The 15,950-nt window shown below is 39.5% G+C and overlaps 1 protein-coding gene across 1 annotated transcript; it reads left to right on the forward strand.

Moving 5' to 3' along the window:
- Window positions 1–8,841: 8,841 nt before the first annotated feature.
- LOC106954905 (protocadherin 8) lies at window positions 8,842–14,386 on the forward strand. Its single transcript, XM_015044717.1, has 4 exons — window positions 8,842–11,764; window positions 11,893–11,963; window positions 12,201–12,334; window positions 13,865–14,386. Exons 1-4 carry the CDS (start codon window positions 9,395–9,397, stop codon window positions 14,194–14,196), a joined length of 2,907 nt encoding a protein of 968 aa, XP_014900203.1. The 5' UTR covers window positions 8,842–9,394; the 3' UTR covers window positions 14,197–14,386.
- The last annotated feature ends 1,564 nt before the right edge of the window (window positions 14,387–15,950 follow it).

Below are 15,950 nucleotides of genomic sequence, written 5' to 3' on the forward strand. Positions count from 1 at the left end.
GTGTATTTTCTATGTTAAAGAAAAAGATTACGGCAGCAGAAGGTCGTTTAGTGGCTTCATCTAGCAGAGAAAAAGTTGTGTAAGATCTTAGCCAGGAGTAAAATCTAAGGCATGAAAAACTGAGTGCAAATTGTTAGTCACAGCAATAGCTCCTTCAATTGCTTCGTCTGGGAAAGAGAGAAAGTTAAAGACAGAAAGAGAGTGCTAAGTCTGTCATCTGCAGAAAGAGAACTAGAAGTTATTGCCAGCAATAGCTCAGACAATTGCCTCCTTCATGAAAGTGTCACAGCCAGCAGGAATACCTGACCAAATGTAACTTATATACAGAGAAATAAAGAAATTGAGATCATAAAGTAAACGCAGCAATAATTGCAGATAAATGCATAATAGGCTTTGTAAAAAGAAGGGAACGTTTTAAACCTCCTCTTTAAGGAATTACTTTACACGTTTTTATTTATAAAGCAAATTGAAAACCGTGTATAATTTTCAATTTATTGTGAAAATGAGCAATAACACATTAGTGTAACACATGAAATCTAAATGAATACATGGATGTTTGTGGCTGTAACACCAGAAAGCATGAAAAGTGCTATACTGCATATGCGATGTTTGCGTCAATAAGCGAAACCCTACAGCTGCTTGGCACCATCAGCTAATTAAGGAATGTCAAAAAAGTTCACAATTTCATTTGGCGTCATGAATATCAAATTAAATATGCTGATTTGTGTTTTCCTGTTGTGTTGTCACATTTTAGTTTCTGCACTGCTTGTACTTCCACAATTGCGTTAACTCCTTTTGTTTAGTTAGTTTCATTATGTTCCTGCAAGTTTATAGTATTTATGACTTTTATTGCAGAACAAACCCAGTGCAAATGGAAGTTACATTGAATTATTAATGCTCATGGTTCAGTGCTGATGACTATTAATGTGTTCTGGAAAAACATAAACACAACACAGGCTACCTTAAAATGGGAAAGCCACACTGAAAAATAGACACTTTCTGCAGTTTATTTTGCTTGAAAACTTATTCCTGTGACAGAAAACCCAACAGATTATTCTGTGAGTGAACGACCTGGTGGCCCTCATCCAAAAGTTGGGCTTTTGAGACATTTGTTCCTGGTGACATATGCCTGGATTACTTCACAAAATGTTAGCAAATGCCATTGCTGTCTGCCTACCTGTTGAGGAGAGGAGACGCAGTTTCCAAATGGCTTTGGAGGCAAACGTTAAAGGCCTGGGCAAAACCTGGCTGATTTCTGAACACCGTATTGATTACTGTGATGCTGACGGCTGAGGCAAGATTAACAATATTCTTAACATTAATTAAAATCCCCACTGTGAGAGAACAGATGGCCAAGCCCATTAATCTGCTGTAAGGCTCTTACTGCCACCACACACGTCTTAATCAGGCCGTGATCTGCATTAATCACCTGACTTAAGTGGCAAACAAGTATCACTCGTGTGTTAGCCTTGCTTTTGTTTGTGGCTCGGCCTCTGCTGACCTTGCAGTGATGTATTGATTGGGAAAACATTTTAGACAAGACTGGATGCAGTTTATTATTAAAGCATATAGCTCAGTTGCACATGCAAGCCATTAATGAACACATCCACCTGAATCCCTGCTCCTTTAACTGACTATGTCTGCTGCAGACAAACGTGTTTTACCACCAGCTGTTGCGTTAAAACCTTTTTTTGCAACTCAAAGTGGGAAGTGTGAGACAGTTGATAAGATTTGGGCGTAATCCTCTTACTGGCAAACAACTAATTTGGCTGATAATTCTGCATCACCTTCTGACTCCACATTGCAATACCATCTTGGATTTCAACTCACAGCCAGCATGGGACTATTGAGGGAAGGCTTTGTGTGTCTGCGGATAGTGAAAATGTGTCTGATGTTTGGTCCCCCGCTGGTCCCTGTTCAGCATGAGCCTGATTATAAATAAAAAACGCATGAAAAATGCAACAGAGGACAAGTAAACATTTCCAAGAAAAACAGCAAAGTTGAGTTTCACCATTATTTTTAACCCCAAAAGATAAAGACGACACAGTGTTAAGTGGCACAAGAGGACGTCATCCAGCTGAGATTAAGGACTTAGCTTGGCTTTTGTCCCACATGCTGTTTGATGTGATATTTTTTGATGTACAGAATCTTTAAAAGTTATTTATTCCTAAAAAAAAAAAAGACAATGTCACATTTTGTCACATTACATTACCATTAGGTGTAATAGTAATTATTATCATTTTATGTGCTAGGCTAACACATGCATAATTGTGAAGTGGGAGGGGAATAATACATGTTTTCTTATTTATTTTCCAGTTTTTTATTCTGATATCTCTGAATAAGGCCCCTGACAACCACATGCCTTCAGAAGTTTGCATTATTATAAAATAGAGCCTGCCGGAGTCTAACATAATCTAATTGTAAGCAAAGCTGCTCTGTTAAGTCTTTTCTATGCTGCAAATCACCTTGAACACATCATACTCTTTGTGAAACACAGCGATGGCGGCATCAATCTCTGGTGCTCTACTTCTTCAGCAGGAACAAGTTCAGAATTGATTAGAAGATGGATGAGCTAAATGCAGGGGAATTGTGGAAGAAAACTTGTCAGAGGCTGCAAAAGACTTGAGACTTGGCCAGAAGTTGACTTTCCAGCAGGACAAGCCTGAAGGTACAGCCAGAAAGCAGATTGATGTGTTAGATTGGCCCAGTCAAAGTCCAGATATAAATCTTATTGAGAATCAATATAAAGACTGTTGGGAAGGAATAATGGGAAAAATGTCAGTCTCTTTGTGTAAATTATGAAAGTCGTAAACTTAAACAATTCCAGCAGAATTTGCAAGAAATGATGGTTCTACAAATTATTTTTTTAAGGGGCTGGATACAAATGCACTTTTTGTTGTTTATTATATGTACCAGAATTTTTAAAATCTATGCATCATCTCCTTTTCATTTCACAACTATGCACTTTGTTTTGACATGTCGTAAAACAAATCCCAGTACAATATATTGATGTTTGACAATAAATGAAAAAGCTCAAGAGTGTTGCAAAGCACTGTAATATGAGAAAATCACTTTTTTTTAATTGGTGCTCATAGACTTGAGAGCAAACTAAGTATCCACTTCTGCTGTTATGCCATCCCACTGAAGCTTGTTCCAAATTCAATATGGAAATGCCTTAGCTTAAGCTCTAAATTGGCTTGCTCTGCTACATTGTTTGAGCATTTTGTTATTGTTTTTTTCTGTAATTCTGCCTCGTAGTCCTGCCAGTAACAACAGACGCTGGTATTTGAAATAGAAAATCAATTTTTTTTTTTTTTGCATTTAGCACACAAGAAAATTGAGCTTCTCTAACATTTAAACATGGCAGTACAGAGCTCCTTAACACCCCCAACGCTTCAGGGTGACTTTGGCCGCTTGGGGGTCTTCACTGTGTGCATTTTTACACCTTTCTGTATGCGCCCACATGGGGGCTCAGACAGACTTATCCTAAACTTTTGTGAGGTGTCAAGAGCTTCTTTGAAGAGCCATAAAGGGCTTTTAATCAGCACAAGCTAATCAGCCATATGGTTGACAAAGGTCTGGTTGACTCGTGCTCTTTTGTTATCTCCAGGAAAGCTCTTTCTGATGTGTGTTTGTGAGAATGCAATCTAAGTGGGAATCATTTCAGTCTTCGTTCTTTTAACTTCCAAGGCCGCTGCTACAAAACTATGCAGAAAGGAGTAAATTAAGTGCAACTGGGTTTTTATTACAACACAGATGATCTTGATTAGGCTGGCAGGTTTTCCAGCTAACTAAGAGCTACAATCATATCTTGTGTGCAATTAACATTGTGGGTGTCCGAAACACAACACTAATCAAATCACTTTTGTCTGCCTTCGTGAATTTTTCTCAGCTACGTGGCACGGAAAATTCCTCCTCCACTATTTGCTGAGATGAGACAGTGTCTGCAGCTGCTCATTAGGAAAAGAGACTCATGCTTATAATTTATGCATAATATAATTCATCCTTATGCATGGGATTTACACGGGATGCTTAGACGAAATGAACATGATGTTGAGGGGAAAAAAAAAAATATTGATTGGAAATAAATATTTATGTTGTTTATGGTAAATTTGTAATCCTCAAAACGAAAAATTGAAGGAGCTGGGATGATGTGCAAATGAACAACTTGTTTATATGGAAATATGTACAGAAACAGTAATGATAATATTTAGCATTGTTAAAATGCAGTCTTAAAAAATCAGCCTTAAAACAGATGCATGTTTATTGTAGCAGTAAAATCTATTTTTTTTTAAATAACTCAAAAACTCAAAACTCAAACCTTTGATTACAAATATATAACAATCCTTTTAAAAATCCAAATTAGTAATGCGGGATTTTCTGTCTTCTGGGCTTTGAATATGACATGACATAAAGACCCATTTCTTTCAGGGCTTTATACTGGACGAAAATCTCTTCACAGCTAATTGGAAGTTAAGGAGGGTACAGAAAAAAAATCTCCAAAGCTCAGTTTAAGAAAACTGTAGCAATGAGTGGCTTATTGTGTCTATGTCTCACTGACATAGACACAATAATGTCTATGTCCTATGTCTCACTGACAACCAAAATATGCCGTTTGAATATGACACTGTTTTTTGGGAGCCAGAGTTTTGCTGTCCAACTATGAAAAACATGAACTCTTACAGTTTAATAGACTCTACTGGGATTTTAACTGGAACTGTGTGCTTTGGCCAGTTGAGCGTTTGGTAAAAATCTTACTTGTGTCTGGCATGAAGCCAAGGATGAATATGTGGAAAAGAACATCATATCCACTCAGCAAAAAAAAAAAAAAAGGGAATGAAAATATAGTTATTAGAAGTCAAAACATAGATCTCCTATAGATCTATGGGTGCGGTCACACTGCAGCGACCTGTATCCGATCTTTTCAGGGCAGTGTGAACAGCACAGGTCGGATTCTTTTTCGAATGTGACCCATATCCATACGTATCCGATTCAAATGCGACCTCATATCCAGGCCGCATTCATTCGAACTGAACGTCACTGATTCTCAACAAAATCTCACTACTCTGCGTCCTGATATGCGCAAGCGGAAAGAAAAACAACAACCATGACGGACAATATGAGGATTAAGTTGTTAATATGCTGCTCCAGCCGGACAACAACTTCAAATATGTAAGCTAAGCTCCACCGTTAGCCTCCATGTTTACTTCCGCAAATACTGAGCACTTCTTCTTTTCATGGCAGTTGGCAGAACACTGGGGAACGCTGACGCTATTGCGCCCTCTACTGCGCATGCGGGGCACTTTCAGGTCGTTTGCCTGTTCACACTGCAGAACACATACAGGTCGCCATTACTGGCAGTGTGAACGGCCCCGGCAAAAAAATCGGAATTGCCAAAAAATCGGAATTGGGTCACTTCAGGCTGCAGTGTGAACTCACCCTAAGTTTATGAAAAGAGAGTTTATGAAAACAGAGTGTCTTGAACTCGGGACATCTCTTGTTACTGTGACACTGCATCTGCTATTTGAATATTTACAAACTTTTTTGAATTAAATTGTGTGTCTTTTCATTCCACAATTATTACAAATATGTAAATATCTTGTCTTTCTTACTATTTTCAACTGAATTTCTGACTCTAAAAGAAAGAACAATACTGTCTTTTTTTTCCACACAGAGAAATATGAAAACTGAGAAAAAAAAAAAAAAAGAAGAAGATGTGGAATTCATCCATATTGAATCAAATAAAAATGTCTTGGAGTTTGAGTTTATCCTTCTGGGCATTTGTGCATGATTCACAACTTTTTTGTGGTCCTTCTGAATTTTTAATTCTACATCTAACATAAACCAAGTTTAGATAAAGCAATATAGCTGTCTCTAAACTTAAAATACATATATTCTGTCCAAATCAGGGCTACATATAGACCTAACATTGCCACACTTGTGAATGAGATGTGCAGCCTCGATGTTGGATTCTGGTACATTGCTCTGTAGGCAACGTAAACGTGATGCTTCTGGGTCTGTTCCTCTTACAAATGCCGCGGGAACCTTGAAAGTCATTGAAAAAATTTTTTACATAAGTATATGGTGGAGCAGAAAATCCAAAGTTAGTCATCATTGAGTCTTTCAACAGGATAATGCGTACAAAACACATCGCTATAGAAATATAGAAAAAGTTAACTAACCACATTATTTTTCCCATGGCCATCTTAGTCCCCAGATCAAAGTCTCATTGAAAACCACATCTCTCTCTCTCTCTCTCTCTCTTTCTATCTCTCCCTTTCTTTCTCTCCCTCTCTCTCTTTCTGTTTGCCCCAACCTCATGAGAGGCTATAGAAAAAGTGTTGTTGTCTTGGCACAATGAGCTGTATGGTTTATTAACAGAAAGGGTAATAACATATTTTAGGGGGAGTTTATGCTACTGCAATTACAGATTAATTTACTTAAAAGCTTTTCACACATCTTCCCCACGGGTGCCATCAAATTTGTTGCCTCCTCTGTACATAAAATAGATCTACTTCTAGCAGCAAGACTTGGTAAAGAGGCAGACTCACAACTGAGCTCTGTCACAGCACCTTCTGTAGTTGTATGTGGGCGCTTTTTGTAGCATATCTAAATTTCATAGCATTGTGTGCATACTGCTTTACCACACATCTCTGCTCCTTTATACTGAATATGTTCTTGAAGGATCTTTCTGAAATACGTAGACCGTCCATTCAAGTCAAAAACTTTGAACGTTGGGAATTACTGACACATTTTGGATGATATGGTTAACTTTTCAAGGAACATTAATTGGTGAAACTGCTCTTCTTTTTTTTTCATTTTCAGCACCACATTATAGAAATGGGTTTCGAAATACCATCAGCCTTCAGACTCTTAACTCACTTCACTCTATTCATACTTTTTAAGGGCCTTGTAAGAACTGCTCTTATGGACTCTTTCACTGCTTTTTACAGTCAGTGGAATGTCTTTGCTTTAGATGGTGTGATTCTATAAGTCCTCTTCCCATATTTTAACATCTGTTTCATTCCATAGTGTAATTTTACTCAAAATGTGCTCTTTCTTAATGCCTTTGAATTGAAGCTTTTTATATAAGCCTGCTTCCTGTCTCTCGAGCATGATTCTCTGAAATAATGTTTATATGCTAGCTTGTCAAACTTCACTCACTGAAAGAAGAATGAGACAATAAAGATAATGCCGCCTAATATTAGTATTTCATGTGTTGGTTTTTGTGCTTCATGTCGATAACAAACCAGCCATTCCCTGTTCGATTGAGGGCTCAAGAGATTATTTCCGCTACATCCAAAAATGTTTATTTCTCCAGTATCTACATTTTTTACCCACTTCACCCTGGAACATTTTTTTTAAATGATTCAGTTCTTTAAAAAAAAAAGGGAGATGTATTTTAGGATATTATACATGATATTTTTTTGACAACCAGAAGTGTTTCTGTGCAGAAATGTGCCTGTTTTTGATGTTGTTCAGCCCGAGGGCTTGAGGATCTCTGCCGTTCTGTATTGGTTTTCAGCCTTGTTCGCTCTGTGGAGAGGATTCTCTAAATCTCTTAACAATATTATGTGCCACAGATCATAAAATCCCCTGATACTCTTGTCTTAGCTTTTTTTTCTAAGCCTGTTGTTGGTGTATAATAAAAACAATTCTTAGGGTAAACACCTGATATATTGTTATAGTGTCAAATAAAGAGGGCCAATTAAATTCAAATACAATTCCTGTCTGTATCAACTTACATTTTCTATAGCATATATTTTTGTTAGTGAGCCTCTAACATAGGAATATTGTCATATCTATATCTACCTCTACAACAATATTCTGTGCCATATTACAAAAATGTAGATTGCTAACGTAGATTACTTAGAGTTTACAACATTCAGTTTATATCTATCATTTTCTTGTTTACTATTTTTAAGATTCTTTGTAAGTTTGCTCATTTTTAAGTTTCAAACTTAAAAACAGTGACAACAGGATTCTCCTTCATATTTGAGGCACTGGTATTTAACAAAATTTTACTCGGGGGAACAAAAACATTTCATCACTTTGAGTGTAGAATTTTGCTTCTGCAACAAACATTTTGTAGTGAATACCACTGAAAATACTACTGCACACTAACAGCTTTCTAATGACTCTGAAGTTGGTGTCTAATTTGGATGTCATGGCTTTTTGTCCAATCAAAGATTTATTTTGGTGTCTGCTAAGGAGTCTGGACTGCATTTAAATAGTCCAAAATCCCAATTATTAAATAACTGAATTGACTCTCTCTCTCTCTCTCTCTCTCTCTGTATCTCTTTCTGTCTATCTTTCTGACGTTATTCTTGCTGGTGGAGTTTCTATTCCTTTGCTTGTGCACGGAGAGGCAGTAGAAACAACCTGCCTGGGGTATATGATATATGCTTGAATTGCCACTGGTGACATATTTAAATTTTATGTCGCATTACACTTAGATTTCATAAAATTGTCTGTTTTATATTTATTGTCCCTATCTCACTGCTGTTGTCTGACAGTTTTGCACTTAACATTAATATTTTACAAGCCCAAACATATAAGTTGGCATTTTTTTCACCCACTCAAGAGGCATAAAAGTGCTGAAAAATTACCTAACAGTGCTGCTTATGAATACAAATAATAATAATAATAATAATAATAAAAAAACTAATATTTCAGGAATGCAGTACTCAAAGAAAAAATGGTTGAGATGTATTCTTCCCAATCATAACCTTACCTTTAGTTGAATTTTAACATTCTATCTGCATTCCATTGGTTATATTTCTACATGCATAGCATGACTTTCTTTGAATATCTCATTTTTTTCTTTCTTCTTCTCCTTTTTTTTTGCCTTCAGGACTTTTAAACTTCTGCGCATGGCACCAATCATTCTCCTGATGCTTTCCACAGCCGTGTGCCCTCCTTAACTTTTGGAGCACTTCTAATAACGCTGCCATGTGTCTGCTTCCTTCTCTCGCTGGGTGAAACTCACCCAGCAAATCCTTTCAAAGCTTTTAACAGGTAGACCTGCACCCTCCTCCGGAGGAGTGTGTTCTTATTATCCTATCCCTTCCAAGTAATTTAGTTAGTTAATTAATTAATTGCCACGTGCAGATTAATTTAAGGAAGCTGGAGTCTGCCCGATTAAAAGCTCTACAATCTCTACAATCAGTTTATCTAATGAGCCATTTGCACCCAAAACAATAAGCTACAAATTGGTGCAGCGCCAAATCTTTCCATTTGGTGCCCCACTGGAAGGCCATTGGTCGACGGGGCGGGCAATTTGCATACAGTGGGGCTTAAAGTCGGTCTGCTAACTCGGAGTTGGACTCAGACAGGAGAAGTAGTTCCCGACTTGCATCATCTGAATACTTTTTTGGGGTGGGGGGCACTCAGCATGGCGTTTTGCAAAGCTGCATCTGTGGCGCTTGTCTTGACTCTTTTTTCTGTGTTTCTACGCACTGTGCACTGCACAACTACAAGGTACTTTACTTATGAAGAGGACGCACCCGGGACGGAAATAGGGAATTTATCCCAAGATTTAAAGATTGATCCGTCTGATGACCCGGACACATCTTTCCGCTTCATGCAGGAGAGCAACACCTCAGTCATTCACATGCGGGAAAGTGACGGACTCCTGACCGTCGCGGATGTGATCGATCGGGAGCAGCTCTGCCCCAGGTCCCCTCGCTGCTTCATCGCCTTCAACATCGTGGCCCACTCCAGGGAGAAGTTTCAGCTCATCCACGTGGAGATCGAGGTGAAGGACATCAACGACCACTCTCCGTACTTCCCACTCAACGAAACGAAACTGGAGATAGTTGAAAACGTGCCCCTGGACTCCAGGTTCCCGCTCCAGATCGCTCTCGACGAGGATGTGGGTGATAACTACATCCAGAGCTACATCATCTCCTCCTGCAGCCACTTTGCGGTGGAAGTGCGCGAATTGGAGGACGGAGTGAAGTTTGCCGAGCTGGTTCTGGTGAGTGAGCTGGATAGGGAGGTGGAGGACTCTTACACTATACAGGTGACTGCGTCTGACGGAGGAGCACCTCCAAAGTCGGGATCTATGACTGTGAACATCAAAGTGTTGGACTTTAATGACAACAGCCCGGCTTTTGCGCACAGCTCCCTGAAAGTTGAGTTGGAGGAAGACTCCCCGGTTGGTCACCGAGTACTGAAAGTGCACGCCTTCGATCCGGACCAGGGCATCAACGGGCAAGTAGTGTATGCGTTCCCGGATGAGCTGTCATCCGAAGCGGCCCAAACTTTCCACATCGACCCTTACTCCGGGGATGTGACCCTGAAGGCGCTGGTTGATTTCGAGAAAAGGAACTCATACGAGCTGAGAATCAGAGCCTCGGATCAGGGCGAGAGCTCCGTCCCGTCCACCTGCACGGTCGTGATCGAGGTAGTGGACGTGAACGACAACGCTCCGGAGATCAGCATCAAGCCAATGACCTCCAGCAGCGACTCGGTGGCCTACATCACCGAGGCTGCGGCAGCGGAGAGCTTCGTGGCGCTGATCAGCACCTCGGACAGAGACTCGGGCTCCAACGGGTACGTGCGCGTCAGCCTGCTCGGGCACGAGCATTTCGCCCTGCAGCAGGCTTACGGGGAGACGTTCATGATCGTTACCACCGCTACTCTGGACAGAGAGAAGATCCAAGAATACAACTTGACTGTAGTGGCAGAGGACCTGGGGAGTCCCCCGTTTAAGACGGCCAAGCAGTACACAATCAGTGTAACAGATGAGAATGACAACCCCCCTCTTTTCAGTAAGTCTGTGTATGAAGTGTCCGTTCTGGAGAACAACATTCCTGGCTCATACATTACCACCGTTGTTGCTCGAGATCCTGACATGGGAAAGAACGCAAAAGTTTCCTACAAGCTCCTAGATTCAGAAATACCGGGGGGATCTCCAGTGTCCACCTATGTTTCTGTAGACTCAATCTCGGGGTCCTTGTACACTTTGAGGTCTTTTGATTATGAGATGCTCCAACAGATTGAGGTGGTCATCCAAGCAGAGGACAGAGGCTCCCCCTCTCTGTCCAGTACCTCAATGATCCGGGTCAGAGTCGTGGATCAGAATGACAACTATCCATATTTCACCTTCCCTGTCCTGCTGAATAACTCTGCTGACATCCCTCTTCCCTACACTGCCCCCGCAGGCTACCTTGCCCTTCAGGTAGTAGCAGAAGATGCGGATGAGGGGGTGAATGGCGAGCTCTCCCACCAAATTCTGGAAGGCGATCCAAAGCTGTTTACCATGAACAAAAACACTGGAGAGATCGCTTTGAAGCAGTGGCTCACAGCCGAAATAGGGGACGTGTTGGAAATTAAAATCACAGTCAGTGACAACGGAAGGGCCCCTCTGTCTAGCAGTGCCACTATTAGGTTTGTGGTTTCAGATACAGAACCCCCTGAAGACCAGGTTGTCATTGTCCTACAGTCAAGTGAGGAAGAAGGCTCCTCGTTCGATGGCTCACTAATCATCATCATCGTGCTCAGTGGGGGTTGTGCCTTCCTGCTAATTGCAATTGTGGCCGTCGCCCTCACGTGCAAACTGAGCCGTGGGGGAAGAAGAAGCCGTGGCAGAAAGAGAGAGGTGTGCCAGGGCCTGTTTGACGGCAGGGCCCATGCCATGCTCAGCTCTGCAGAACCAAACATTTACACGGGCCAGCAGGGGTTCTTCCATGAGAGGACGTCTTTGTCTCTGGATGATTCCTGCCTCTATGAGGAGAGGAGCAGAGACTCAGAATCGAAGGTGAGTCATTCAGTGTGTTTTTTTTTTTTTTCAGCATTTTTCATCTTTTTAGCTTCGTGATGTTGCCTTGATCTATGTGCCAGAAATGGAAACTAAGCGCTCTACTGTCACTCTGTTTGCTCTCTTAGATCTTCCTGCCCTCCAAGCATTTTCAGCCAACGTCTGTGTGGCAAGGTGACAGATACTGCTTGCAAGTGAGGTAAGTTAACTGAAAAAATGAGAAATTTCCTTTCGCGTGTACTGCATAGCAGTGAAACTTGAATGAAAAGAAAGCATGCTTTACTTTTCACCCATGCATGCAGTTTATTGATTGTGGCAATGTGTGCAGATTGAGGTTAGATGGACAGCAAAGATCTAGTTTTTGCATATGAAAGCACATCAATAACCAAGCTAATGTGGTGTGGTTGTGGCTCATACTGTATTTTGTTGACTGCAGCGGCCTCAGCAACAATGACCAGCTGAGCGTGAAGGACAGCGGCAAAGGGGACAGTGACTTCAATGACAGCGACTCAGATGTCAGTGGAGATGGCGGCAAGAAGAACTTCAGCACCTTCCAACCCAGACTGAAAAGTAAGTTTTAAATAAATATTCCAGGGTGCCTAATTATTCATTATCATTTCACATTACAAAATTTGTATACATCTAATTTAAAAAATGTTTCAAAAGTTTCTCTGAAGTGTACATTTTTTTAGTTTATGTAATAACAACTAAAATGATGATACATAATTACTTTTTGTATTACATGCGTGGTTTACATAATGGCATCACATATTAGACTTCTCTACTATTTGTCTTTTGCATGTTAAGTTTAAGAACCACAGTTTCTGCTTATAGATTTGATTTAAAATGGCTTTAACAGCCATTTGCAGGCTTTGGGAAAATGTTCATACGCATCGCATTTCTATTAGAATTTGCAACAATATTCAAGATTTTTATTGGGATTTTGTGTGAAACCAAGACAGAGTTGTGTGTATTAGTGTGAGACAAATGACACACACTAAGATTTTGATTTGCAAATCTTCAAAGAGTAGTGTGGATATTTGTTTAGTCTTTAATCTAATATCATTCATCCATCCAAAGGCTATGTCCTTGCAGTGGGTGGCCGGTGACTCACTCTAGCGATTCATGGGATAAAGTCAGGGTACGCTTAGTACAGGTTACCTGTCCATCGCAGGGCAACATAGAGAAATGCAGGACAATCAACTATGTACATATTTACAACTACAGAACATTTTGTGAGGCCATTTAACCTGATAGTCATGTTTTTTCACTGTGACAAGAGTACCCAGCAAAAACCCACTTATGCACAGGGAGAACATGCAAACTCCATGCAGAAAGAACCCAGGACCTTCTTGCTGCAAGGCAACAGTACTAACAACTGTGCCCCCATGCAGCAACCACATGAAGTACAGCTTTTATGTTTTTTAGCTGATATGCAAAACACTGTATGTGGAGGAAAATTACCACTGCACTATAGCCTGAACCTACGACTGCACCATGAAGTTATTGCTCCAGAGACTGAATTCCTAAGCTGTTTCAGATATTTATTTGCTAATCTTTTTTACAAACTTGAAAAATGAAGACAGTGTATCATTATCTTCCACTTCCCAGTTACACAATAGTTTGCATTAATTTATCACATAAAACCACAGTAAAATACATTAAGGTTTGTGATCGTAACCTTCATGTGTTTGAGGTTTCAAGCAAAAACTCTGAGGTGTTTGAACCTGCATAATTGAAGCGCCTTATACTTAAAAGCAAAATATTGAAGTATACTTTTTTGATGTGGAAAAATCAAAGTAAGGTGTATCATTTAAATATAAATCAATTAAATAGCCTTATTTTTTTAACCAAAGGTTTATAACTTTTTGAAAATGTAAATAATTAATAATGGCAATAATTGTTAACATTCTGGCCACACTCAGTTTTCTTTGTACTCATTCAGACCTGGATAGTAACAAAAGTACCTCTGCATATTTCCCAGACTTTGCAAGACTGCATTGAAAAAAAAAAGTTGACAGGTTAACATTAAAGGTGGTTACATAACATCTACATTTACTGTATCTAATCTGCAGTTTTGTTTGTCTGACTTTGTTTCAGGTACTAGTAGCAGCTTATCTAGAGACTGCCAAAGTGCCTACTGTGTGATACCACAGAGGAGCTACAGGAACTCCAGAGAAAATGCCTACACAATAGGCTTCTCCCCCATGCCTGTTTTCAACAATCCTCACAGCATTAGGAAGGACTGTGGATACAACACAAACCAGCCAAAACCAAGAAGCAACATGCAGACTTTTTCCAGATCCGGGACTCTTCCTTCCTACTTCCCCCAGCAGCCGCATGAAACTGATGCAGGACACGCCACGGTCCACCAGGAGACTCCCAACATTGTAACGGTGGCTACAGAATCTGAAGTTGCAACTATCTTTTAATAAAATGTGCAGGCAATCTTATTTAGCCGCACATTGTGGATGAACATGTGTAGAAGTTTGTATCATATTCTTAATTAACAAGTGTACATATTTGTTTATGAGGAAAAAGTGGGAGAATGTTTATTGGATATGGACTAATCGAGCTTTTCCTGGCTGGTACTTATTATTGTGTGTCTGTGAATTGCCTGTTTTAATTTTGACAGGTTATTTTTTTTTCTATATGTAATAATTATTACATATAGAAGAAAAAATGTGCTGCACGTTTTTTGATAGAGGTAGTAATTATAAATCAAACAGGAAATGAAAGCTTTACTAGCTTACCACAATTTATGAATCAATGCATAAACTTTATCTAATTTCTCCAAGCAAATGCTGATTCGAGGGTCATCGACCAAAACTGATCAGACCTCATTGTATTTATTTATTTAATGAAGAGGGGAAAAACAAATATTTTTTTCAGCATTTAACTTGCTAATCACTGGTCATAGCCAATCAAAGGAAAATTGTCCAATTCCACTCTCTGGAAGATTGGTTGGTGCATCTCTTTTGTATATTTGTCTTTCATTATTTGAGTTTCAGTATATAGTTTCCTGTGGTGTCTACTGCAGTGTTTCTGTTCTTTTTTTCCTCAAATAAAATTTCTGAATTAATACAAAATGACAGTCAGCAATTTTTTTTTTTTTTTTTTTTATACAACGATGTGATTAAAATTAATGAAGCGTGACAAAGAATCATTTTAATTAAGGAACATTAGAACAAAAGATGAGAATCCCTCCCCTGCTTTAATTTTCTGTAAACATTTAAAACTCCTCCTCCAGTTTTAGATCTACATGATGAAAACTCCAGTCAGAGCTGATCAGATGTGCAATCCTACGCTCCCCTCCATTACCTGGGAGACCTGCTTTGAAGACTCCAAGGTTGCTCCGTTTGGTTTCTGGCATGCAAATGAGCACACACAAAAAAAGGATCTGGTGCTCCTGAGGAAAAATAAGGTATAAAGCATTATACCGACAAAAAAAAAAAAAAATCTTGCTGGGGTGCTGTCAAATCAACGCCTGTTCTTTAAAATAATTTCCATCACTATACACAACACAGCACCATGTATTAAGCTGTCTGACAAATTCCTGGCTGTCAGTTGTTGCTATGAGGGGTGAGCCTTTTAATGAATTCCTCTGCCTTTGCTGTGAAAATGAAAAGAAAAAAAAACTACCCATGTACAAAGTGAAATGTAATTTTTTATGCAACTCTTTGAATCCTCTGACACTTACAAGACACCTGCTTGCTGTGCTTTTACTATAAGCTTTCCCAGAGCTGGTTACTGTTTGCTGGTTTAATTCAAACTGCGAACATGCAGGGCAAGTGAAAACTGTTCCTGGTCCTAAATGATTTATCGACGAGACGCAGATGAGTTTGAAAATCTATATCCAACCCTGCCGGCAAGTAACACCCTGGATTCTGGACACTGGTTGTTTGTAGAGGTACAGATTTAAAGAACATTGCTGTTATTTATTTTGTTTTTTTTTAGTTGAAAAGCTGGTGTTGTTTTTGTTTTCCCTTTCAAACACATAATAAAGGGTTCTGGGACATTTCTCATGTCAAAACACTATACTTAGTCATACACAAATGTCCAGAGTTTCAAATACTTTTAAAATAAGTAAATACTTTTTTTCAGAGTCAGTCAGCCTCTGAAAAAAAAAACAGAGGCTGACTGACTAGAAGGATGGATATAACCAGATCAGAGAAACACCTAAATC

This window comes from Poecilia latipinna, unplaced genomic scaffold (assembly GCF_001443285.1).
Source record: "Poecilia latipinna isolate Pla-1442-1.1 unplaced genomic scaffold, P_latipinna-1.0 Scaffold37, whole genome shotgun sequence".
Taxonomy (NCBI): Eukaryota; Metazoa; Chordata; class Actinopteri; order Cyprinodontiformes; family Poeciliidae; genus Poecilia; species Poecilia latipinna.

Coding starts and splice junctions, on each gene's coding strand:
- LOC106954905 (XM_015044717.1), top strand. CDS start 9,395: ATGGCGTTTTGCAAAGCTGCATCTGTGGCGCTTGTCTTGACTCTTTTT. Junction 11,765..11,892: donor GCAGAGACTCAGAATCGAAG/GTGAGTCATTCA, acceptor TTGCTCTCTTAG/ATCTTCCTGCCCTCCAAGCA. Junction 11,964..12,200: donor AGATACTGCTTGCAAGTGAG/GTAAGTTAACTG, acceptor TGTTGACTGCAG/CGGCCTCAGCAACAATGACC.